Genomic DNA, 26342 nt, shown 5'->3' with positions numbered 1-26342 from the left:
TGTCAGCACAGAGCCCAACGTGGGGCTGGAACTCACAGACCAAGAGATCATGATCATGACCTGGGTTGAAGTCAGACACTTTACTGACTGAGCCACGTAGGCACCCCCCTTTTTTTTATCAGAATTTTTTAAATGTTTATTTATTTTTGAGACAGCACAAGCAGGGTGGGGGGGCAGAGAGTGAGAGGGAGACACAGAATCTGAAACAGTCTTCAGGCTCTGAGCTGTCAGCTCAAAGCCTGAAGCGGGGCTCGAACTCACAAACTGCAAGATCATGACCTGAGCTGAAGTCAGAGGCTTAACTGACTGAGCTACCCGGGTGCCCCACCTCTTGCCTTTCGATGAGCAAAAGGATGGAGCTCACATTGTCTAATCGCCACTTGCTATTCCTGGACTTAGTGAAATTCAGAGTAGGAACTACAAGAGACAACTTTAATCCATGACCTTGCACCCCTTCCCCACTCTCAGTCCCTCCATGCTCTCAAAAAGATTGTACCCACATGGAACCCCAGAGATACAGCTCTTGTTAGGAGGACATCCATGTGCCTTGGTGCGTGAGTAGCAATGACGGTGGTTGCTGCAGTACATCCTAGTGCTGATGTAAATCTATCCATACATTGAACCTTTCACATTAATGTTCTGATATCCTACTGTATGGAATGCATGTGTTTATATGAAAAAGCCTTTACCACGAAATAGAAGTCGTTATGAAGGAATATGATGTATATATCATTTAGAATTCTTTTGTAATAGAATTATTTTCTGTATATGCTTATATGCTGAGCAGTTGTTAATCATTAAGAAAACTATTTTTTATTACCATGCAGGACATTTAAAAAGTAAGGAGTGTTTCCTTCTAGTAGAACTTTCTGAAGAAAATGTTTATGTGCTTATTTTAATAATGGAAGTGAATTCTACCTAATAAAGAAAACTTTGTGTAGAACACTTTTACGTTGCTGCCCTAAAATGAAACATTTAATGCCAGTATCACATTCTGGTCTATAAGTCTTTCTTAAATGGGTGATCTGTGGAAGCATATAATGTTGGCATTCTTGGTGGTCATAATGGCTGATTCATTCTCTTTGGCAGAATGCCCTTCTGCCTGCAGGGTTCCGGCAGAAGAACCAGACGTCAAAGTCCGCCACAGGGCCGTTTGATAGAGAACACCTCCTTTCATACCTGGAGAAGGAGGCATTGGAGCATAAGGACAGGGAAGACTATGTGCCCTACACTGGAGAAAAAAAAGGTAAACTTTGAAGTCATTATTCGATAGCATTTGATTTTTCTTTTTATAGGTAAGGTAGGTCTGGAGAAATAATGTTTTTAGAGATGCATCTGACACTGTTGACTTAGAAACTTGTCAGGTAATCTGGCACTTCATTTGCATTTTTCATCAACTTGGCCAGTAAGTTCCTTCTGAATGATTTCTGAGATTTTATTATACAGTGATTTTATATAACACTCTAGTGTGCTGAGGTAAAAATTTTAATTCACTAGTATATTTCAGAATGGAAATGATGTCAAAGCAGTGCTCTGTTCTAACTCCTGTCTTTAAGGAGAACTGTCATAAAATAATTCAGGCCATATTTTCAAAGACTCTTTTTAAAGGAGTCTTCCTTAGTAATTCATAGTTATAATTCCTACAGCCTTCCTTAGTAATTCATAGTTATAATTGTCAATGCTTCATAACCATTACTTTCAGGAGAGTTTTCTAGTCCAGGCCCCTCCCATTGCAGAGTTTGACCTTAGGTAGCCTCAGTGGAGACTGAGTATAGCCATATATTTTAAAGTTCTATATATAACACAACATGAAGTAGATTAAGCTACTCAGCTTTCAGTGCGCGTTGGCCTGCAGAGCCAGAGTCTGCTTGCACCCTTGTTGAGGAGATCATGTGTGGAATACTGGCGAATGGTGGCAGCGGTTGCAGGATCTGCAGATTACCTCTTCCAGGCACTGTTTTGACACCTGAATCCTTAGTAATCCAGACAGGAAGAAGGTTAGAGCATAGTGCTTTCTTCTAGTTAGGCTTTAGCTTTTTACTTGGGAAGGAAGCCCTTCTCAGGAATTTGGCCACAGCTCTGTCACGTGGCTACCCCTTAGTGGCAAGGGAAACTTGAAAATTCATTTTAGCATTCTAGCCTCTGTAACAGAGGAAGGCTAGTGAATGATTTTTGAGTGGGTAATTCACGAGGTCTTCATTAAACCTTTTTAAAATTATCTGTCATCCCCAACTCATTTGCTCTTTCACTAGTTTATCTAGTTCAGCCCTTTATCTCTAGTTCAGCATCATTATCTTAGCTACTTGTATTAGAGTTCTCTAGAGAAACAGAAACAGAACCAAAAGGCTCTGTGTTGGGGAGGGGGTGAGACTTATTTTAAGGTATTGGCACGTGTGGTTATGGAGGCTTATTAAGTTTGAAATCTGCAGGATAGGCTGACAGCCTAGAGACCTAGGGAAGAGTTGCAGTTCAAGTCCAAGGGCAGTCTGCCAGCAGAATTCCTTCTTGCTCAGAGACGATCAGTCTTTGTTCTGTTAAGCCCTTCAGCTGATTGGATGAGGCTCACCACATATGGCTTTACTCAAAGTCCACTGATTTAAATGTCAGTCTCATTCAAAAACACCTTCACAGAAACACCCAGGATAATATTTGACCAATTATCTGGGCACCATGCCCAGCCAAATTGGCACATAATGTTAACCATCACACTACTGTTAGAGATGGGAATGTCTTGTCCTCAAATGTTTAGGGCCAGAAAAAGGATTGAAAACCAATACATAGTTTTAAAGTATGGAGAATCACAGAGATGAACAAAAATGTCAGTTCCTTTGTGTTTATAACAGAAAAGACTACTGGTTATGCTTTCATCCAGACAGCCATACCTATAACGTCACAGTGTTTATAGCTTCAATCCTATTTATACAGGAGAGTATGAGTCTATGAGAATAAACATTGGTTGATCACATTTTACTGTTATGTGTGTTTTAGATGGACTCAAATGGAGGTAGAAATGGAGGGAGAGATATGGGAAGAGAGATGGCAGAAAAAAATAAGGAATTTGAGGACAAAAAGAGAAAATAAGAGATGTGAAAGAGCCGTGTTTGTCCTAAATTGACCCAGGAAGCTTCCCAGTATGCTCTTGTTTCATAATCTCCAGTTGCCTAGGGAAAGATCTTGGAGGATTAGAGGGAGTAGGAAAGAAGGTAGAGAAGAATTGTGGAAAACAAGAAAATATCAGAGGGGAGAAATGATAGAGGCGAGGAATATGGGTGGCAGGGAAAAAAAAATGATGTATCTTCCTTCAGCTGGAGTGTGTAATAATTTTGTTTCTTTTTATAACTTATTTATTTATTTTTGGTTTTTTTTATGTTTGCTTTTGAGAGAGAGAGAGACAGAGCATGAGTGGGGGAGGGGTAGAGAGAGAGACACACACCCAGAATCTGAAGCAGGCTCCAGGCTCTGAGGTGTCAGCACAGAGCCAGACACAGGCTCCAACCACAGACTGCGAGATCATGACCTGAACTGAGGCGGATGCTTAACTGACTGAGCCACCTAGGCGCCCCTATTTTATTTTTTTAAGTTTATTTATTTTATTTTGAGAGAGAGAGAGATTGTCCCAAACAGGCTTTGCGCTGTCAGCACAGAGCCGGATGTGTGACTTGAACTTATAAACCATGATATCATGACCTGAGCGGAAATCAAGAAGAGTTGGATGCTTACCTGACTGAGCCACCCAGGTGCCCGTAAAATTGTATATATTTTTTAAGATTTTATTATTATTTTTTTAATGTTTATTTATTTTGAGAGATTGAGCAAAGGAGGGGCAGAGAGAGGGAGACTGAGCAGCCAAAGCTTATAGTGCAGAGCCCTGTGTGGGGCTTTAACTCACAAACCGTGAGATCATGACCTGAGCTGAAGTCGGATGCTCACCCAACTGAGCCACCCAGACACCCCATTTTCTAACTTCTAAAAATTTTTATCTCATTTCTTACACTTTGGATGGGTATGAAGTAAACAGAAGTAGTTGAGTTAAAAAGCAGGTAATTTTGCATTCATAGTCAGTTTTTATAATACATTCACTATTTTTACTGCTTCTTGTAGCTTTGTTGAATACTATTTATGGGCAGCTATGACACAATGACTAAGACTAGCATTTTTAAAAATAATGAAATTTTTCCTGAAGCGTAACATGCTTACAGAAAATGCACAAATCAGAAGGATATAGCTTGGTTGATTATATAGTGAGCACTGCCATGTAGTTGCTACCCGGCTTCTTCCCACTTTTCTCTTTGTTTTCGGAGGTAACCACCATCCTAGCTTCTTTCTATCTTTGTTTCTGCACATGTGCAAGTAAGGTGGGGGAGGAGGGAGAGGGAGGGACAGAATCCAAAGGAGGCTCCATACTCAGCATGGAGCCCACCATAGGACTCAGTCTCACAACTGTGAGATCATGACCTGAGCTGAAATCAAGAGTTGGACACTTAACCGACTGAGCCACCCAGGTGCCCCAACCATCCTAGCTTCTAATACAATAAATTAGTTATGCCTGTTTTGAAATTTATGTAAAAGGCATCATACAGGCTGAATATCTGCTTTGCCTCATTCATACAGTTTTTGTGTGGACCAGATTTGTTAATGGGTATAGTGAAATCACCATAAAAATCCTTTATGGTGTAGTCATTTTATTTTATTTTTTTTTTTAAGACTGTGAGTAGGGGGAGGGGCAGAGAGAGAGAGAGAGAGAGAGAGAGAGAAAGAATATGAATCCCAAGCGGGCACCATGTTGTTAGCATGGAGCCCAATGTGGGACTGCAACTCATAACAGTGAGATCATAAACTGAGCTGAAATCAAGAGTTGGATGCTTAACCAGCTGAGCCACCCAGGTGCCTCTGTGGTGGTATAGTCATTTTAAAGGATCGTAAGTGTGATGTTATTACCAAACAAGGGACTTTAATTTCTGTCATGGAGGAGTGGTCCAGAACCACAGAAATGAGGTTTGAATTTCAGGAATCCATGTGATGGAAGCAAATACTACCACCCTAGACTGGGTGGGTCAAGTCTTAGAAGCCATGTTACAGTGTCGTAGACCTGGAGAAGCACAAATTAGTCTTCAACAACTGGGAGACTTTCGTTGTAGAGCTCTACTTTGAAATACTGTAGAGCTAAAAGCCAGCTCATGTTCTCTAATCTACCCTAGTCTCTCATCCTTAAATCAGTTAGCTTTAGTTATCCTTAGTCACTAATATGCCTTCCTTTCTTTGGGTCTCATCCTCAAGATCTTGATCACATTCTAGAAGATCCTGAGAATAATTCATCTACATCTTATTAGCATACCTTCCAACTGAGCTAAATGTGAATCGCCTTCTTAGCTCTGAACATCCCAAAGCTTTTCTTTCTTTTCAAGGTGTATGTTTTTTTAAGATTTTTAAGATGCCTGTCCTATGACTTTTTATCCTAAATACCTAGATTGAGTCCCAAATTTCTTAATAGCTTATTTCATAGGAGATAGATTTTCAGATTTAGGATGCTTTTAGGCAGTAGAGGTTCTCCTGGTTCTTTATTTTAAAAAAGTTTGCAAACCTGTTAAGGCAAGCATTTTACTTTTTTGTGTACTTGGACTAGTTAGAACATGTAAAATCTGCCATTAATCTCTAAACTTAAAAAAAAAATGTTTTTTACACTGAGATGCTATGTTGCAGAATTCAGTGCCCAATTACAGTATTAGCTGTCTTTGCCAGTGCATGTTATAGCAATGTCCCTTAGTTCCAAGTTATGTGCCAAAATCACACAGTGATCTCACATTGTAATTATTGTCAAAGATTGAAAAAGATGACCACTCATTTTTTTAAGCAAAAAATTGGGAACCACTAAAAGGATTATCCAACCATTAAAGTTGACTGCTTCTCCTATTCTGAGACTAATTAAATGATTAATTATACTTGTTCACTGAAAGACACGCCCTCTTTGTGGAGGTAAAATTACACAGAATTGGTGTGACCAAAGGGAATCAACGTAAAACTGAAAATTGGACATTTCAGGATTTTTTCTTTGGACAGAAACTGTATACTCATGCCAAATTTTGTTTTTCTAGATCCTCTCAAAATGGTTTGTTTTTTGGGTTTTTTTTGTTTTGTGTTTTGTGTTTTGTGTTTTGTGTGTGTGTGTGTGTGTGTGTGTGTGTGTGTGTTTTGAGAGAGAGAGCAAGCACAGGTGGGATAGGGGCAGAGAGAGAGGGAGAGAGGGATAATCCCAAGCAGGCTCCATACTGTCAGTGCAGAGCTCACTGCAGGGCTTGAATTCACAAACTGTGAGATAATGACCCAAGCCAAAATCGAGAGTCTGAGACTTAACCAACTGAGCCACCCAGGCACCCCTCAAAATGTTTTAAAAAGACATCACAGACTAAAAAGGATTCTTGAGAGTGGTTATATATAGATAAATGAGTAATTTTATTTTGTGATCTGGGAAATGTTTAAAATTGTACATTTTACAAATTGAAAGTGTATGCCAACGTCTGAGAAGAAGAAATTAATCCTAGATGCATTTTGGGGAACATTTTGTGTCCTACACTAGTAAATATTCTGCTTTTAATAGTGTAGGTTTTTTTTTTTTTTAGTGTTTGTTTATTTTTGAGAGAGAGAGTGTGAGTGGGGGAGGAGCAGAGAGAGAGGGAGACACAGAATCTGAAGCAGGCTCCAGGCTCTGAGCTGTCAGCACAGAGCCCGATGCGAGGCTCAAACTCAGGAACCGTGAGATCATGACCTGAGCTGAAGTCCGATGCTTACCGACTGAGCCACCCGGCGCCCCAATAGTGTAGTTTTATTAATAGCAAAACAAAGGTATTAAGCAGCTAGTAAGGGATAGCTGACAAAGGATGTATTAAGGATTGTTTTTAAGTGCATCATTACAGTAGAATTCATAGTATGCATATATGCATCTGTTAAATTCATCTAAATCTAATAAGCTCGTGCTAGGTATGATATGGTAACAAGTAATCTTGGCAAGTATTAAAGAAAATGCCTTTCTTACGAGTCTACTGTGTTCAAAATGTTGAGAAACTAAGCACCTAAGAAAACTTAAACAACATTCCAATATTCATTCCTTTTACTTAAAAACATAATATTAAAATGTTTGGAAGCTTTTTACCTCTTTTTCCTTGAAATTCTACAAAACACGTAACTGTGGTAGAGACCAAGACAAGGGTGAAGGAGAGTGTTCATCCTATTCTTTCTCATTCCTGAGAACAGTGAAAATGCAGAGTGCTGGCTATATAGCTGATTAGCATTTCCCATTATATTTTTACGTATCTTGAATATTCTGTCTCCAGGATAGATAAGGCATAGATGTTTGCCATGAATTTGGCTCCTGGAGAACTAATTTGCCCTACTCTTTAATATTTCTTACCGACTCTCATTTTGCTTTTCTTTGCCAGGAGTCTTCCTCTGCATTTCTAGTATCACCCTTCACCCTTACCTAGCCTGAGTTTTGTCCCCCAAGTGTCCCTTATTTTACAGATGAACCAGAGCCATGCTGCACCTTATATACTACATTCAGGTGCACCAGAGAATTCCCTTTGAGCCACTGACTCACCCAGATGGGGCTCCTCCATTCCTCACAGAGCCTCCGGTTCTCCCTGTTGGCTCTTAGGGAAGAGCCATCTATGCTTTTTGTTGTTTTTCCTTCCCCTCCCTGAGAAAGGAATGCCCTTGGGTTTTATTGTCAGAAATCCCACCTGCCCTACCTTTCCCTGCTTGTTACTAAAGGTGAATTTAACCTTATTGTTTTAAACTAAAAACTTCTCATACGCTTTCCAAGTTCTTTATTCATAATTATATCAGCTTTCCGGGAAACTTATTGTAGTTACTCTTACACTAAAAGAGGCTTCCCTCACCTTGCTGCGTACATGATTTCTTTGGAGAAAAGGCAGACCTCATCCCTTTATAAACCAAAAAGATCATGATTATAACCTGCCTGAATCAACAGGCTTATGTAACTGCCAGTGGGTAATTCTTTGCCACTAATTTGAAGATAAAGATGGGCTCTTACTTTTGTATGCATGTCTTATAAATCTAAACTTCCCTTATATGCACGTATATAAAGTGGTCGTCACCGACACTGTATAAAGTGCTCTTCCCCACCAATGAAGCTGGTATTTGAAATGGGCTGCTTAAGTTTAGTAACACATACTGGTGTCTCCTTTTCAGACCGATCACTCTGTCTTTTTGAATGATTTACTCATTATTCCTTTGGGGTCAGGAGTTAGCCAGATGGATCGTTCGTCGCTCATATTAAGACCTCGTTTTATGGAAACTTTCCTCTGGGTAACCATACCCAGGGAATGCATATTCCTTTCCCTCCAACATTTAGTGTATAATTTACATACTATATAGAATACTGTAATTAATTGTTCCAGAATCATATACTATGCAGCTCTGTTATTAGTTTTTGTTCATTTAGGGATTGGTAAGTCCTCCTGATGAAATGACCATTTTGTCACTATGACGTGACCTTCCTTACCCCTGGTAAAGTGTTCTTTACTCTGGTATTCTTTTACCCCTGGTAAAGTATTCTTTACTCTGAAATCTACATTGTCTTATATTAATATAGCCAATCTTACTTTCTTTTCGTTAGTGCTAGTATGGAATATCTTTTCTGTTGTCTCATCAGTTCTTTGTTCCCTTTTTCCTCCTTTCCCCCTCATATCTTCCATGTCTCTGCTTAACTTTTTGAATATATGGAATATAATTATAATAACAGTTTTAAGGGGCGCCTGGGTGGCGCAGTCGGTTAAGCGTCCGACTTCAGCCAGGTCACAATCTCGCGGTCCGTGAGTTCGAGCCCCGCGTCAGGCTCTGGGCTGATGGCTCAGAGCCTGGAGCCTGTTTCCGATTCTGTGTCTCCCTCTCTCTCTGCCCCTCCCCCATTCATGCTCTGTCTCTCTCTGTCCCAAAAATAAATAAATGTTAAAAAAAAAAAATTTAAAAAAAAATAACAGTTTTAATATCCTTACTTGCTAATTTTACATCTGTCATTATTAAGTCAGTTATATTGGATTATTTTTCCTAGCTAATGGATGGAATTTTCCTGCTTCTTACATTCTGGTTATTTTTTTAATTGGATTTAGACATTATGAATTTTAACTTGTTGGGTGCTGGATATTTTGGTTTCACTGTAAATATTCCTGAATTTCTTTCTGGGACATGATTAAGTCACTTGGAAACAGTTTGATTTTTAGGGACTTGTTTTTAAGATTTGTTGGATGAGACTGGAGCAGTATTCATTCAGTCTAGGGCTAAATTTTTCTCCACTGCAGGAACTTCTGAGCTGCTTACCCAATGCTCTATGAATGATGCGGTTTTATAGTCTGGTTGCTGGGAACACGTCTTACTCTCAGCCCTGCATGAGAACAGGCACTATTATCTGTAATTTTTTCAGGTGTTTTTTCCTTGGCCCCAAGTAGTTCCATCACACACATGTGCTGAGTACTGCTCTGCTGGGTATGAAAAGGCAGCCCTCTGCAGAGCTCCAGAGCTCCAGTTCTGTGCAACTCTCTCCTCTCTGGGATTCTTTCTTGCACATGCACAGCCACTTTGGTCTTTCTGGACCTCAGCTCTGTCTCCTCGGTTCAGAACGTTCTCCCAGCCCTGCCTTGGTTCCCGCTCCCTGTGCTGCAGCTAGACACTTTCTCCAGGCAGGAAGCTGAGCAGTCACAGGATTTCCTTTGTTTCTCATCTCTCTGGGATCGCTGCCCTTGGTTGTGTGATGATTATTAGTATCTTGAAAACTTCTTTCACATATCTTGTCCATTTTGGGGTTTCAGGCATGTGGGTAAATCCTGTCTTTATTATTTCATTTTGGCCACAGATGGAAGTCTCTAGAATTCTATCTCCCCAAAATAAAGATCTCTTACTTTCCATACAGTGTCTTGCTAGCTTATTATCTAGTGTACACAAACTCACTAAACATTTGTTGAATAAATGAGCATTTATTGCAGTACTGAGTAAGTTCATGTGTCTTTGGGTGAAAATAAAAATGCCTTTCCAGGATCTGCCCTTCATTCTTGAGTTTGGTTGATTTGAAGTTTATGTGCATCTGATCAAAAGGTGGCCTAATTGCCTGGAATCTGTTCTGGAACTGGTAGCTTTTAAACAAACACTAAAATTAGCTAGCTAGGGGCCTTTCACCTCTGTAGAAATGAAATAAATAGGAGCCATCTCTGTTTCTTTTTATTATATCTTATATATACTCAGCAAGGCTGGGAGCTATGACTAAGATAATTTCTTTACATTTGTGGTAGCTGTAACTTGCTATCACAGCAAAAGAGAAGAGATGAGGACTAGTGAAGAAAGGTCCCGGCAATAAAATTGTTAACATGGTTAACAGTATCTCTTACTGATTGGTGACAAAAACAAGGGTCTTGGCAAGATCGTCCCTTTTTTTTTTTTCCCTCTTGGCACAAACATGAGTTTGGGTAAGTGCCATCCATTTAAATCACTATTACATGAATTCTTATCTTGGTTTCTTCTATTTCCTTAGCTGTCATTTGTAGTTACATAAACATTACTGAACTGTTCTAACATTAGCAACCAAGAGTCATAGCTCTGTTTTTGTTTGTTTTGTTTCATTTGGGGGTTGGGGGGGCATGTCATTTCATACTTGTCTGAGAGATGTTTTCTGACCTAGTCATTGTTTATTGTCTTATTTTGCCTCAGTATAAAGAATTGTCATTTCAGTTTTTTAAAAATTGCAGTTTTAGGCTTTGTTACGTTAAATAAAGAAATTAAAGTCACTTAGATAGAGTTATAAGTTAGGGCTTTTTTGACCATATTTCAAGGAGAGGAAAAACAATTAGATTAGTCCAGGGTAACTCATACTAATCTTTTCAGAACTATAATCATCCAGATTAGTGGTTATCAATTTGAATAAGTAATTATCAGAATCGCTTAGGGAACTTTCTCAGAAATACCATACATAACCAGTTTCCATTCCCTGAAGTTTAAGAACCACTGATAAAGATACTTGGAGCTTTATGTTTTTTAATCTTACTGGGTTGTTAGTTTGTCTTGGAAAACTGTCTCTATCTCTCTCTGTCTCTCACACACACACACACACACACACACACACACACACGCACACACATGCAAGAAATTCCAGGGGAAATAAGAATAAAGAATTAATGTGTTGGGGCGCCTGGGTGGCTCAGTTGGTTGAGCGTCCGACTTCAGCTCAAGTCATGGTCTCACGGTTCGTGGGTTCGAGCCCCACATCGGGCTCTGTGCTGGCAGCTCGGAATCTGGAGCCTGCTTCAGATTCTGTGTTTCCCTCTCTTTGCTCCTCCCCCACTCATGCTCTATCTCTCTCTCAAAAATAAACATTAAAAAAAATTAAAAAAGAATTAACGTGTCTATTATGTTTATTATATACCAGTTCCTTTATATATATTAAATCATTTTATCAGAATGAGATGGAGAATTCTTTAAAGAAATAATCCATGATTTGAAAAAACACAAAGGAATCAAGATAAGCATAATAAAGTGGAATACTAATAAGTTTAAAATTTTTTTTAAAAGCAGTATCAAATTTGTTGTGCATTTCCTTACTCTGCAAAAAACACCACCAGGGGCGCCTGGGTGGCGCAGTCGGTTAAGCGTCCGACTTCAGCCAGGTCACGATCTCGCGGTCCGTGAGTTCGAGCCCCGCGTCAGGCTCTGGGCTGATGGCTCGGAGCCTGGAGCCTGTTTCCGATTCTGTGTCTCCCTCTCTCTCTGCCCCTCCCCCGTTCATGCTCTGTCTCTCTCTGTCCCCCAAAAAATAAATAAACGTTGAAAAAAAAATTTAAAAAAAAAAAAAAACACCACCATACAAAATACCTATCATTTCACTCATCTTGCACGATTTTGGGGTGCAAACCAAACTAACCATTATAAAGATCTATTATATTTGTCAGTATCTCATGGTCATTAAGATTTTTAACTTAAGTCTAACTGATGAAAGACTAAATTAGGACACATGTTAAGAAAGGCATTTCCTGGGGCGCCTGGGTGGCGCAGTCGGTTAAGCGTCCGACTTCAGCCAGGTCACGATCTCGCGGTCCGGGAGTTCGAGCCCCGCGTCGGGCTCTGGGCTGATGGCTCAGAGCCTGGAGCTTGATTCTGATTCTGTGTCTCCCTCTCTCTCTGCCCCTCCCCCGTTCATGCTCTGTCTCTCTCTGTCCCAAAAATAAATAAACGTTGAAAAAAAAAAAAGAAAGGCATTTCCTGTTTTATGGGATCGAAGCAGTGTGCTAATGTATTTCTCAGAAAACAGCTGATTTTGATTAAGAAGTACAAACCTGCTGTATGACTCAGTACGTCTCAGAAAATTATCTTTTTTCCTTTACGTTTTAGGGGGTGAATATAAGTTTACTCAGGCAGACAGAAAACCATATTTAATACATTTTTTGAATGTCTTTATTAAGTATGCATCATAAAATTTCCCATTTGGAGTATACAGTTTAATGACTTCTGGTGTATTTGCAGAGTTGTGCAACTATCACCACAGTCTTCAGGTTAGGACATTTTCATCACCCAAAAAGAAACCATGTATGTATCCATGAGTTGTCAGTCTTCATTCCTCACTCTATTCCCAGCCCTAGGAAACCACTTATCTACTTAATTTCTCTGGTGCTTATACTACCATATCTAAAAATCCTTTGCCTAACTCGAGGTCATGGAGATTTAGTCTTACTGCTTTTTTTTTTTGGAAAGAGAGAGGGAGAGAGAGAGAATGAACCCACACAAGTGGGGGAGGGGGCGGGAGGGAGGGAATCTTAAGCAAGCATGATGCTCAGTGCAGAGCCCAACATGGGACTCGATCTCATGACTCTGAGATCATGATCTGAGCTGAAATCAAGAGTCACATGCTTAACTGACTGAGCCACCCAGGTACCCTTCTTATCCCTGTTCCTATGATTGTTAGAGTTTTAGGTCTTACATCTAGGTCTGTAATCCACTTTGAATTAATATGGTAATTAACGTATGGTAAGTATGACATAGGGGATTGACTTCATTATTTTGCAAGTAGTTATCCAGTTCTCCCAGCATCATTTACAGTTCTTTCTCCATTGAATTGCCTTGGTACCCTTACAGACTTCAATTGACCATTAACAAAAAGGGTTTATTTCTGGACACTCAACCTCTATTCCATTGATCCAGATATCTTTCCTTATGCACCATAACACTGTTGATTACAGTAGTTTTATATTAAGTTTTGAAATTGGGATGTGTAAGTCCTTCAGTTTTGTTCTTCTCTTTCAAGGTTACTTGGCAGTCCTAGGTCTCTTGGATTTCCATATGAATTTTAGCATCACCTTGTCATTTTCTGCAAAAAAGTCAGCTGAGATTTTGAAAGGGAGTGTTTAAGTCTATAAATTAATTTGGGGGGATCTCCTTAGGTTTTGTACTCATAATATTAAACTTCATTTCTGCCTAGCTTATTTTCTTATGAAGTTAAATTTCCTTACTGTTACTTTTCTGTAATGAGATTTTGTAAAAATGCATTAAAATACAAGTCTTACAGGGTTAATGTTAAGCTAACCATGAAGGAATATGAAGTACTTAATTTTTATACTGTTAAAAACAATATCGTATAGACTAAATACCTCTACAACAAAAATCTCTATATACAGAGAATTTATTATAAAGAGGAGCACCAGCTGAGGTACCAAACTGTTTCAGAGCTGTATAAAATAGAAAAATTGTATATCACAGGAAAATTTCCATAAGCCCTCAAAATTTTGTTGTTTAGCTTTGTTGTTTTTTTTATGATGAGATTAATTTTGTATTTATAAGTTTGGCAAAAGTTTATGGGAAAATTAGATATGAATAATGCCTCTATGGAATGTAGATGAGGATTACAAAAATAAACATTTTAGATTTTTATAATGCTTTAAATTCCATTGGTCCCTAGAATAAGACATGGGCAGCTATTTGATAGTTTGTGTAGTTTTGTTTCATAAGTGAATACGATAATCTAGTGGTTCTCAACCTTGACTGCTATGCATTAAGGTCCCTAGAGAGTTTCTAAAAATCCAGATGTCTCACACACCAGACCAATTAAACCAGAATCTCTGGGACTTGGACATCACAATTTTTTAAAGTTCCACAGGTGAATCCAGTGTGCAGCCAATCTTTAGAAGCCCCTCCCATAGACAGTTGAAAATGTAGTGAGACTAAGCTCAGGAAAATGTAATTATCCTGAAATGGCAATTAAAGGCATGAATGGTATGCTACTTTAATTATACTATCAACCACTGAGAAAAGTGCTCTGGAATTATCAGGATGTAATGATTTGGATTTGCCTTTGTCTGTGAACCAATAATAAAAGATTGTCTAATCAGAATTCCAAAATTTGGTACTAACATGATCAGTTATGGATGCCATTATATATTTGAGGTATTTGTTTGAGGGGAAAAGTCTACTGTTAAAAAGTTAATTTGAAAGCTACCAGTTTAGGGGCGCCTGGATGGCTCAGTCAGTTAAGTGTCTGACTTCAGCTCAGGTCACGATCTTGTGGTTCGTGAGTTTGAGCCCGCATCGGGCTCTGTGCTGACCGCTCAGAGCCTGGAGCCTGTTTCGTATTCTGTGTCTCCCTCTCTCTGCCCTTTGTCTGCTTACACTCTGTCTCTAGCTCTCTCTCAAAAATAAACGTTAAAAAAATTTTTTTTTAAGTGAAAGCCACCAGTTTATTGGAAGAAACACTCCTGTGTTCTAGTATTAACTCTGCTGTGTAAGTTATTTAAGTGAGACTTTATAAAATGAGGTGATTGAACTGGAGGTGGTCACCAAATTATTTATTCAATAGATTGTCTTGCCCACTTTGTGCCAGGCAGGGATACAGGGATAAACAGAGAACATAAACCATGCCCCTGAAAAGCTCACAGAAGGCAGACAAATATGCAGAATGTGTCTGTGTAGCTATAGCGAAATGTTCAGGGAATCCAGGGAGCACAGAGGTGTACTTCAGCTGGTCCAATATTGGAATACAGTCTATTTGCTTATTAAGTAACAATGCAAAAATCCCTTCATTCTTACTGGCACAACCTGTCTCTGAAATAGACTGAAAATGCCACCTTTGCAACTGGACATACGACCATTGCTGGTCCGTGACACCAGAGGAGAAATCTGTGGACAATTTTCCTTATAAACGTTATAAAAAGTTTTCTTTATAAAAATTGACAATTGTGCCCTTCCTTCCTGTCCTGACCTTGTTGCTTGAGGGCTTGATACTTAGTGTTACAAAGGTTGTCTTGAGACTGATGGCCTGAGAACAAAGGCTTCTATGTTGATTAAAACCAAAGAGAAAAATGGAAAGAGCCTAGATCCTTGATGTCAGTACTGAGCTGCTGAACCATCCCTATAGCCACCTACATGTGGAGTTACTGAGATGATAAAAATACTTATTGTTGGAACTCTTGCTGTTTAAAGTGGTCTGTAGTTCAGTATCGGCATCACCTGGGAGTTAACTCTCATCCCATATCAGACTTGTGGGTCAGAATCTGTACTTTAAAGATCACCATGTGAGTGAGGTGCACATTAAAGCTTGAGAAGCCCCAGTTAAAACCCTTTTAATTGGGTATTCTGTTATATGCAGTTAAAAACATTTTTACTGGGGTGCCTGGGTGGCTCACTTGGTTAAGCATCTGACTCTTGATCTCAGCTCAAATCAAGATATCTCGGTTCATGAATTCAAGCCCCGAGTTGGGCTCTGCACTGATGGTGTGGAGCCTGCCTGGGATTCTGTCTTTACCTCCTTCTCTGCCCCTCCCCTGTTCTCTCTCTCTCTCTCTCTCTCAAAATAAACAAATAAACTTTAAAAAGCAAACAAAAAAACATCCTTACTGATACAAATACACTATAAATTGGCCAAATACAATTTTTTAAATAAGAAAATACTTGACCAGAAAGACTTCTAAGATGTATAAAGTTGCAAGAGACTATTATTCTTACATACCAACCCAAACAAGCAGTCTAAGTGCATTGTTACAGGTTTTTTTTTAATGTTTATTTATTTATTTTGAGAGAAAAGAGCACATGCATGTATGTGAGCAGGGGAGGGGCAGAGAGAGGTAGAGAGAGAGAGAGAATCCCAGGCAGGCTCCATGCTATCAGCACAGAGCCCAACTCGGGGCTCAGCTCAGTCTCACAAACTGTGAGATCCTGACCTTAGCTGAAATCAAAAGTCAGACACAACTGACTGAGCCACCCAGGTGCCCCTAAGTGCATTTATTATAGTTTTTAAAAAGCTATCAGGGAGCTTGAGGACACAAAACATAAATGATTCTAGAAAGTGACAAACTCTTCTTGAGATTGATGACCCACTTCTCTCTTTTCTGAATGAAATGTAGGGAAAAACAGAAAACTACGATAGAAAGGAGTAAGGAGAAATCAGCCTAACTTCTAACAAACTTTTAATGACTGTGTATGGATTGGATGATAGATTAGAATCCAGAGAAGCCTTAGAGCAGTGCTGTCCACTAGAACTTTCTGCCATGATGGAAATGTTCAGTGTCTGTGTTAACCAGTGTGTAGCTCCATCTAACTAAATGCAGTTATCAAGTATTTGAACTGTGACTGTGGAACTGAATTTCTAATTTTAATTAATTTAAATTTAAATAGTCACATGTGGCTAGTGGCTACCGTATTGGATAGTGCAGCACCCCCAGTTCTTTCCTGCAGGTCTTCATTTAGTGCCAGGGACACTACAAGAACAGACGCAATAAAGTAGAGCAGAGAGAAAATTCCGGAGGCATAGGTTTTCAGCTGGGAGAGACTGAGGGAGAGGCAGGAGGGGTGGGACAAATCCCTTTAAGGCCAACCCCAACTTCATAGAGTATAAAGCAGATAAGACGAGAGGGCCTGAGAGATCTGCCAAGGCCCCAAAATTAGGGGATGGGACTGGAAAACAAAGAGAGCTCCATAGTCATCCAGAAAGCTGATGGCCTAGGCCACATATCAAGAGAAATCTCTCAAAGTTCACCATTCAAAAAGGGAAGATGCTCAGGACATCTCCAGAACCTCACCATGGTTATAATACAAGGTCTTGCTGAAGAGAAAGTCCTGATCCTATATTCAAAATGTTTGAGGCCAATGAGGAATTGAATCAAACTAAAGTTGCAACAAAGGCCAGATTTTCCTTCAGTTTCTGCCATACTTTTACACAAAAATGCTTAGCTTGGAGTCAAAGATCATAAGACACATAGCCCCATACTCAAGAAAATAACAGTCAATAGAAGACTCAGACATGATCCAGATACTGGTGTTATCAGCTAGGGACTTTAAAAATAACTGTAACAAATGCCAAAAAATCTGAGGGACAAGGTAGACAGCACGCATGAACAAATGAGGAATTTCAGCAGACACGTGGAAACTATTTTTTAAAAAAGAACTAAATGGAAATGCTAAACATAAAAAACATACAATATCAGAAATTAAGATCCTTTAGATGGGCTTAGCAGAAAATAGCTGAACAGTTTTGGCCAGAGTCCTGGGAGCAGTCTATTGTGGTGGGATTCCTTATGGGTACACTAATTGATGTGTACCTTGAAGAAGTACACAACACTCACTGATTCTAAACCCACATTCTTTTGATAGAGCACTGCATAGATCCATCAGGCCACATATTCTTTCATATTTCTCTGGTAGTTTCTTTGGCACATCTGTGAATCTATGCATAGGCCTTTTCCAGATCACTTAGTAAGACTTTTCACTTGTCCTGGGAGAGAAACTGGAGGCAATCTTAGTAACTCAGGCTCTGCCATGTGAGTACATCTTATTTGATCAGCAGTTGTGTCATTATCACTTCTCATTCTCTTCATGTTTTCAATCTTGCGTTGGACATATGGTAATAAAATACTGATTTTCACGTAATAGTTTCTTATCAGGTAACCCTTGTTAGTTTCCATCGAGGCTTAGATGAACAGTGACCTAAAGTTTCACGAAACCACTTAGAACATACAGGAATTTCTTTGCAATTAGATCTTGAATTTCTGGAATCAAAATTGCCTCTGCCATCCCCTAAGTGACTGTAACAGCTTGTTGCTTAAGAATAAAAAAGTAGAGGGGCGCCTGGATGGCTCAGTCAGTTAAGCGTCTGACTCTTGGTTTTAGCTCAGGTCATGATCTCACAGTTTTTGAGTTTGAGCCCACGCCAGGCTCTCTGCTTTCAGCACAGAACCTGCTTTGGATCTTCTGTCCCCCTGTCTCTACCCATCCTCTGCTTGTTCTGTCTCTCTTAAATAAATAAGAACTTAAAAAAATAATAATTAAAAAAAGTGGATTTTGCAGGGTCTTTTAAATCTCTCTAAAGTTTTATAGATTCTTAAAATTTATTCCTATATTCATCTTTTAATTCGCTATTTGTTTAGTAATTCATAATTACTTCAAAAAGATCCTATTTTTAATTTCACAAATAGAATTCCTCAGGTGTGTTTTTTTTTTTTTTCTTCATTTCAACTTGTACAGCCAAATATTGCCCTGGAAACTTATAATACATATTGAAGATGAAATGTTATTGTAATTGTTTATCTTGTTGACTTTTTCCTTCAGCTTCAATTGTACTTTTCATAATTTTTGTTAGAAGAGTAAATTTTTAATAAGTTAGTTCATAGCAGTAGTATTGGAATTAACAAACTGCTTTATTTTACAGGGAAAATATTTATCCCTAAACAGAAGCCTGTACAGACTTTCACAGAAGAAAAAGTATCTCTTGACCCAGAATTAGAAGAAGCTTTGACAAGTGCTTCTGATACAGAATTGTGTGACCTTGCAGGTATCTCCTAAAACACATTTGTGAATGAGTGTGGAGGGGAGGGGAGTACCAGCACATCCTGTATACGTCATACAGATGCTTCCTTTGCCTAGCAAAGTGCTGTTGAATCAGTGACCACATATTTGGCTTTGTTTTGTACACTATAAATGTGACATAAAGGATTTCAGTTTTTAAAATACTGTCAGTGGTGAACTTTTTATGTTAATGGAATGTATTGTATTATTTGACATCTTTTCCCATGTTACCATATTTGAAAGTCTTTATAAAAATGTTTCATCAGCTGGTGCTCAGTTAGAAGCTGTCCTATCTAAGCATTGAAAAAGAGTCTCCAGCATCAACTGCTGTCCCATTTTATCAGAAGACCTTGAGATGAGGGGCGTCTGGCTGGCTGAGTCGGTAGAGCATGCAACTCTTGATCTTGGGATTGTGAGTTTGAACCTCACATGGAGTGTAGAGATTACTAAAAATAAATAATAAACTTTGAAGAAAAAGAGGACCCCAAGATGAATAACCGGAAAGCATTTATACTCACCACTTTCCCATCTTTTCTGAAGTATATACGGAACACTCCAAACCGCCCTGTTGTTTTCATCATTGCCAGTTTCTTTTCTGGACAAGTATCTCCCCCACCAGCCTCAGCACACACCCATTTTCCTTGGTAGAAAAATATGACATATGGGGATATCTTAGCACCAACTAACCCCAAGAGCTAACATGTGTGAAAGAAGAGTGATGGTTCTTATGGAATGACCCAGGACAGGGACAATCGAAGTGTAGTCTACAGCCAGAGCAGGTGTCTTATTCCTTGGGGTGCTCAGGACTGAGGTGTTTGTAAATGGTGCTTTCATCAGGGTGGAATGGGCTGGGGGCATACTGTAGCTTCTGCCATGTTTGTGCAAAAAGGGTATCAAAACCAAAAACCAAATTTATCTCTCCTGTCATTTTTGAGGGATGCTAGTTAATATCACAGATGAGAGTTCAACTATACTTTTGGTATTTTACCCTTAACTAAAATATGAATGTAAATGAACATGAAAGTTAACAAATGTAAAAATAACGGTTAGGTTGAAAATCTATCTTTTGCACTGTTCCTAAAACCTTGTGCGAAGTATTAACAGCAAACACAGATCATTTCAATATTCTCTCTTAGTTACCAAATGGAGCTAAGCATAGATTAACATTTAAGATTAGTCTGGCTCCAGTTGTAGGTCTGAATTCGGAAATGTGGGAGATCTAAATTCCAAAATGAAGAGGAAAATAAAAGAGTATTAATGAGAAAGGGATTGTAGGTGATTTTTTAATCACATTGTCTCCTTTTTTGGGAGCTGCAAAATCTGTATTTTAATTGAGTAGAAAAATGTTCAGAAAACGTTAAAATCAAATTTTTGGTTGAAAAACCAATTCTTTATGGTTAAAACTGATGGAAATAAAAATAACTTTCTTTTTCTGTATTTATAGCTATCCTTGGGATGCACAATTTGATAACGAATGCACAGTTATGTAATATAGTGGGAAGTAGTAATGGTGTCGACCAAGAACATTTCTCAAGTGAGTACTTGTGCTGTGTTGTGAATTTGAACCCTTTGTTAAATGTACTGTATTTTGTTATCTTCATGTATCAACTTCAGTATATACATACCAAATGTTACACATAAGTACTTGAAACCTAAGATTCCAGTTAGATGGTATTGACATAGAAGACTATTGAAAATAGAGTATTAAATATTCTTAATGTGTCAGCAAATGTAATAGGAACTACTCTCACCTCACTAAATAATACTAATGGGACGTGCCTGGGTGGTTCAGTCGGTTAAACATCAGACTTCGGCTCAGATCATGATCTCACGGTTCGTGAGTTCAAGCCCTGCGTCAGACTTCATGCTGACAGCTTAGAGCCTGGAGAATGCTTTGGATTCTGTGTCTCCCTCGCTCTTTGCCTCTCTCCCACTCTCTCTCTCTTAAAATAATAAACACTAGAAAAAAAATTAAAAATAAATATATAAATAATACTAGTGGTAAGCACTATGAAAGCTAATCACACTTTGGCTTTTGTTGAGATTTTATTTTCAGTGTTACTGATATTCAAGAAAACCACAACAATGTTAACAAAGAAACTATGTTATAAAAATCAGATTCAGGAGAAACCATCTGAATCTGAAACTTTTATCTTTTATTTTTTATTATTTTTTTTAATGTTTATTTTTGAGAGACAGAGTGTGAGCAGGGGAGGGCAGAGAGCGACAGGAAGTCACAGAATCCACAGCAGGCTCTAGGCTCTGAGCTGTCAGCACAGAGCCCAACGCGGGGCTCAAACTCAACAAGCTGTGAGATCATGACCTGAGCCAAAGTCAGATGCTTAATCGACTGAGCCACCCAGACCCCCGAATCTGAACCTTTTAATCTGTTACAGTATTAAATAGCCAAAAGCAAGGCTTTTTAAAAAATAGTTTATAGGATGCTTTAAAATGACCAAAGTAATACATATCTTTGTACCACATTTGAGCAATACCTAAGTGTATGACATAAGTAAAAGTGTCACTGTTCAGGGGCTCCTGGCTCAGTCCATTAGGCATCCGACTTTGGCTCAAGACATGATCTCACAATTCATGAGTTCGAGCCCCACATCAGACTGTGTGTTGACAGCTCAGAGCCTGGAGTCTCCTTCAGATTCTTTGTCTCCCTCTGTCTCTGCCCTCCCCCACTCACACTCTGTCTCGCTGTCGCTCTCACTCTTGCTCTCAAAAATAAATAAACATTAAAAAAAAAAAAGTGTCTTTGTTCATAGCCATCATGCCTTCCGCTCTCCCCACCCCTAACCTTAATTGTTAACAGTTTGGTATATGTCTTTCTAGACTTCTATGTTCATACAAAGACATACACACACACACATACACACACACACACGGTTTACATAGTCTTGTTTTTTACAAAAATGGGATCATACTGTAGATATTTCTTGGAACTTGATTTTTCTTTTTTTTTAAGTTTATTTTTATTATTTTTTTAATTTATTATTTTTTTAATATTCATTTTGGAGAGACAGAGACAGAGCACGAGTGGGGGAGGGGCAGAGAGAGTGGAGACAGAATCTGAAGCAAGCTGCAGGCTCTGACCTGTCAACACAGAGCCTGACATGGGGCTTGAACCCATGAACCATGAGATCACAACCTGAGCCGAAGTCAGACGCTTAACCGACTGAGCCACCCAGGCGCCCCCCTCTTAACTTAACAGTTCCCCTCCTCAACCTCTCTTCCCCTTTCTTCATGGTATCCATTTCTTTAAGAAACTGGGTTGTCATGTCAAATTTTCCACATTCTCAGTTTGACTGATTGCAACCTTGTAGTATCACTTTTTTTTTAAATTTTAATCGCCTGATGCTCATCACAAGTGCAGTTCTTAATCCCCATCACCTATTTCACCCATCCCCCCCACCCACCTCTTCTCTGGTACCCTTCAGTTCTGTATAGTTGAGTCTGTTTCTTAGTTTCTCTCTTTTTCCCTTAGCTTGTTTGTTTTGTTTTTTAAATTCCACGGAGGAGTGTAATCATGTAGCATTTGTCTTTGTCTTATTGACTTACTTCACTTAGCATTATACTCTCTAGCTCCACCCAAGTCATTGCAAATGGCAAGATTTCATTCATTTTTATGGCTGAATAATATTCCATTATATATACACACACACACACACACACACACACACACATATACATATGTACATATATATGTATATAAAAAGATGTGTGTGTGTGTATACATATATATATGTGTATATATATATATATACATACACACACCACATCTTTTTATCCATTCATCACTTGATGGATATTTGAGCTGCCTCTATATGTTGCCTATTGTGAATAATGCTGCTATAAATATTGAGGTACATGTATCCCTTTGAATTAGTGTTTTTGTATTCTTTGAGTAAATACCCAGTAGTGTGATTGCTGGGCTGTAGAGTAGCTCTATTTTTAACTTTTTTGAGGAAACTCCATACTGTTTTCCACTGTTGCTGCACCAGTCTGCATTCCCACCAACAAAGCAAGAGGATTCCTTTTTCTCCATATCCTCACCAACACTTGTTGTTTCTCATGTTTTTGGTATTAGCCATTCTCACAGGTGTTATCTCATAGTAGTTTTGATTTGCATTTCCCTGATGATTAGTGATGATGAGCATCTTTTCATGTGTCTGTTGGCCATCTCTATGTTTTCTTTGGAGAAATGTCTTTTCATGTCTTCTGCCCATTTTTTGATTGGATTGTTTGGGTTTAGGGTATTGAGCTCTATGAGTTCTTTATATATTTTGGATACTAACCCTTCATCAGATATGTCATTTGCAAATATCTTTTCCCATTCTGTGGGTTGCCTTTTTAGTTTTGTTGATTGTTTCCTTCTCTGTGCAGGAGTTTTTGTTTTGATATAGCCCAATAGTTTATTTTTGCTTTTGTTTCCTTTGCGTCTGGGGACCTATCTAGAAAAAGGTTGGTGTAGCCAGTGTCAGAGAAATTACTGCCAGTGCTCATTCTAGGATTTTTATGGTTTCAGTTCTCACATCTAGATCTTTAATCTGTTTTGAATTTATTTTTGCTCTGTTGTAAAAAGGTGGTCCAATTTCATTCTTTTGTGTGTTTGCTGTTCAATTTTCCCAGCACCGTTTGTTGAAGAGACTTTTTCCTGTTGGATATTCTTTCTTGCTTTGTTGAAGATTAATTGACCATAAACTTAAGGGTTTATTTCTGGGTTTTCTACTGTGTTTGTTGATTTATGTGTCTATTTTTATGCCAATACATACTGTTTTGATTACTAAAGCTTTGTAATATACCTTGAAGTCTGGAATTGTGATTCCTCCAGCTTTGGTTTTCTTTTTCAAGATTGCTTTGGTTATCCTGGGTCTTTTATGGTTCCATTCATATTTTAGAATTGTTTGTTCTAGTTCTGTGAAAAATGCTCTTGGTATTTTGGTAGAGATTGTATTAAAGGTGTAGATTGCTTTGGGTAGTATAGATGTTTTAGCAATATTTGTTCTTCCAATCCATGAACCTGGAATGTCTTTGCCTTTCTTTGTGTTGTCTTCACTTTCTTTCATCAGTGTTTTATAGTTTTCAGAGTACAGATCTTTTACCTCTTTGGTTAGGTTTATTCCTAGGTATCTTATTATTTTGGGTACAATTGTAAATGGGATTGTCATCTTTATCTCTCTGCTGTTTCCTTATTGGTGTGTAGAAATACAACCAATACGTTCATTATGTATCCTGTGACTTTACTGAATTTGTTTATCAGTTCTAGCAATTTTTTGGTGGAGTCTTTTGGGTTTTCTATATAAAGTGTCCTGTCATCTGAAAATAGTGAAAGTTATACTTCTTCCTTGTGATTTGGTTGCCTTTTATTTCTTTTTGTTGTCTGATTGCTGTGGTTAGGACCTGCAGCACTCTGTTGAATAAAAGTGGTGAGAGTGAGGGGTGCCTGGGTGGCTCACTTGGTTAAGCTTTCAACTCTTGGTTTTGGCTCAGGTCATGATCTCACGGTTCATGAGTTCAATCCCTGCATCTGTCTCTGTGCTGGCAGCACAGAGCCTGCCTGGCATGCTCTGTCTCCTTCTCACTGTCCCTTCCCTGCTCGCATTCTCTCTCTCTCAAAAACGAATGAACTTAAAAAAAAGGAAAGGTAAAATGATGAGAATGGACATCCTTGTCTTGTTCCTGACCTTAGTGGAAAAGCTCTCAGTTTTTCCTCATTAAAGATGTTAGCTGTGGGTTTTTCATCAATGGCCTTTGTTATGTTGAGGTATATTCCCTGTAAACTTACTTTGTTGAGGGTTTTTATCATGAATGGATGTTGTACTTTGTCAAATGCTTTTTCTGTGTCTGTTGAAATGAACATATGCTTCTTATCCTTTCTCTTATTTATACATCACATTGTATCACATTGATTTGTGAATATTGAACCACCCAACAACCCAGGAATAAGTTCACTTGATCATGGTGAATGATTTTTTTAGTGTATTGTAGGATTCAGTTTGCTAGTATTTTGCTGAGGATTTTTGCATCTATGTTCATCAGAGATTTGAACTATAGTTCTCTTTTTTTGTGGTGTCTTTATCTGACTTGGGTATCTGGGTAATGCTGGCCTCAGAACAAATGTGGAAGTGTTCCTTTTCTATATTTTGGAATGGTTTGAAAAGAATAGGTATTAATTCTTCAAATGTTTGGTAAAATTGACATGTGAGGCCATCTGGTCCTGGACTTTTATTTCTTGGAGTTTTTTGATTACTGACTTAATTTCTTTGCTGATAATCACTGTGTTCAAATATTTCCATTTTTAACAGTTTCAGTTTTGGTAATTTATATATGTTGACGAGTTTATCCATTTCTTCTAGGTTGTCCAGTTTGTTGGCTTAAATAGTTGGCTTAAATAGTTTTTCATAATAATCTGTTATAGCTGTTTGTATTTCTGTAGTGTTTGTTATTTCTTCTCTCTCATTTGTGATTTTATTTGGGTCTTTTCTCTTTTTTTTCTTGATAATTCTGGCTAGGAGTTTATCAGGGTTTTTTTGTGTGTGTTTTTTTTTTTTGTTTTTTTTTCCCCAAGGAAGCAGTTCCTGGTTTTATTGATCTGTTGTATTGTGGGGCTTTTTTGTTTGTTTGTTTTTATATCATTTATTCTTGCTCTTAACATTATGATTTCCTTCCTTCTGCTGGTTTTAGGTTTTGTTTGTTCTTTTTCTAGCTTCTTTAGGTGTAAGGTTAGGTCGTTTGAGATTTTTCTTATTTCTTGCAGTAGGCCTGTATTGCTAGAAACTTCCCTCTTAGAACCAATTTTGCTGCATTGCAAAGGCTTTGAACCCTTGTATTTTCATTTTCATTTGTTTCCATGCACTTTTTAATTTCACATTTTATTTCCTGGTTGACCCATTCATTGTTTGGTAGCATGTTATTTACCTCCATGTGTCTGTGGTCTTTCCAGATTTTGTCTTGTGGTTGATTACTAGTTTCCTAGTGTTGTGGTCAGAAAAGATGCATGGTATGACTTCAGTCTTTTTTAATTTGTTGAGGCTTGTTTTGTGGCCTACTATATGATCTGTTCTGCAGAATGTTCTATGTGCACTTGAAAAGAACGTGTATTCTACTGTTTTAGGATAGAATGTTCTGAATAATCTGTCTGGTCCAGACAATCAAATCAATTGTTTTCTTGATGATTGTTTAGATGATCTGTCCATTGATGTAAGTGGGGTGTTAAAGTCCCCTACTATGGTTGCATGATTACTGATTAGTTCCCTTAATGTTTGTTAATAACTATTTTATGTATATGGGTGCTTCCATTTTGGGTGCATAAATATTTACAATTGTCCTATCTTGTTGGATTATTCCCTTTATTATTATATAGTGTCCTTCTTTGTCTCTTGTTACAGTCTTTGTTTTAAAGTCTATTTTGTCCAATATTAGCACTGCTACTCCAGCTTTCTTTTATCATCCATTTGCATGATAGATGGTTCTCCATCCCCTCACTTTGAATCTGCAGGTGTCATTAAGTCTAG

The 26342-nt window shown here is 38.4% G+C and overlaps 1 protein-coding gene across 2 annotated transcripts in view; it reads left to right on the top strand.

Annotated features, from left to right (window-relative positions):
- The window catches only part of TMOD3 (tropomodulin 3), an 82641-nt gene that overhangs the window by 39465 nt on the left and 16834 nt on the right, over positions 1 to 26342 (top strand). The window contains exons 3-5 of one of the 2 annotated variants that reach the window (XM_047863551.1): positions 1090 to 1246; positions 18686 to 18808; positions 20267 to 20356. In XM_047863551.1, coding sequence (XP_047719507.1) covers positions 1090 to 1246; positions 18686 to 18808; positions 20267 to 20356 — 370 coding nt within the window. Of the gene's footprint in view, positions 1 to 1089; positions 1247 to 18683; positions 18809 to 20266; positions 20357 to 26342 lie in introns of both variants that reach the window. The other variant, XM_047863552.1, reaches the window with a different exon arrangement.

This window comes from Prionailurus viverrinus, chromosome B3 (assembly GCF_022837055.1).
Source record: "Prionailurus viverrinus isolate Anna chromosome B3, UM_Priviv_1.0, whole genome shotgun sequence".
NCBI classification, from domain to species: Eukaryota; Metazoa; Chordata; class Mammalia; order Carnivora; family Felidae; genus Prionailurus; species Prionailurus viverrinus.
The sequence above is the reverse complement of the archived record's forward strand: the minus strand, read 5'-3'. Positions and strand labels throughout refer to the sequence as shown.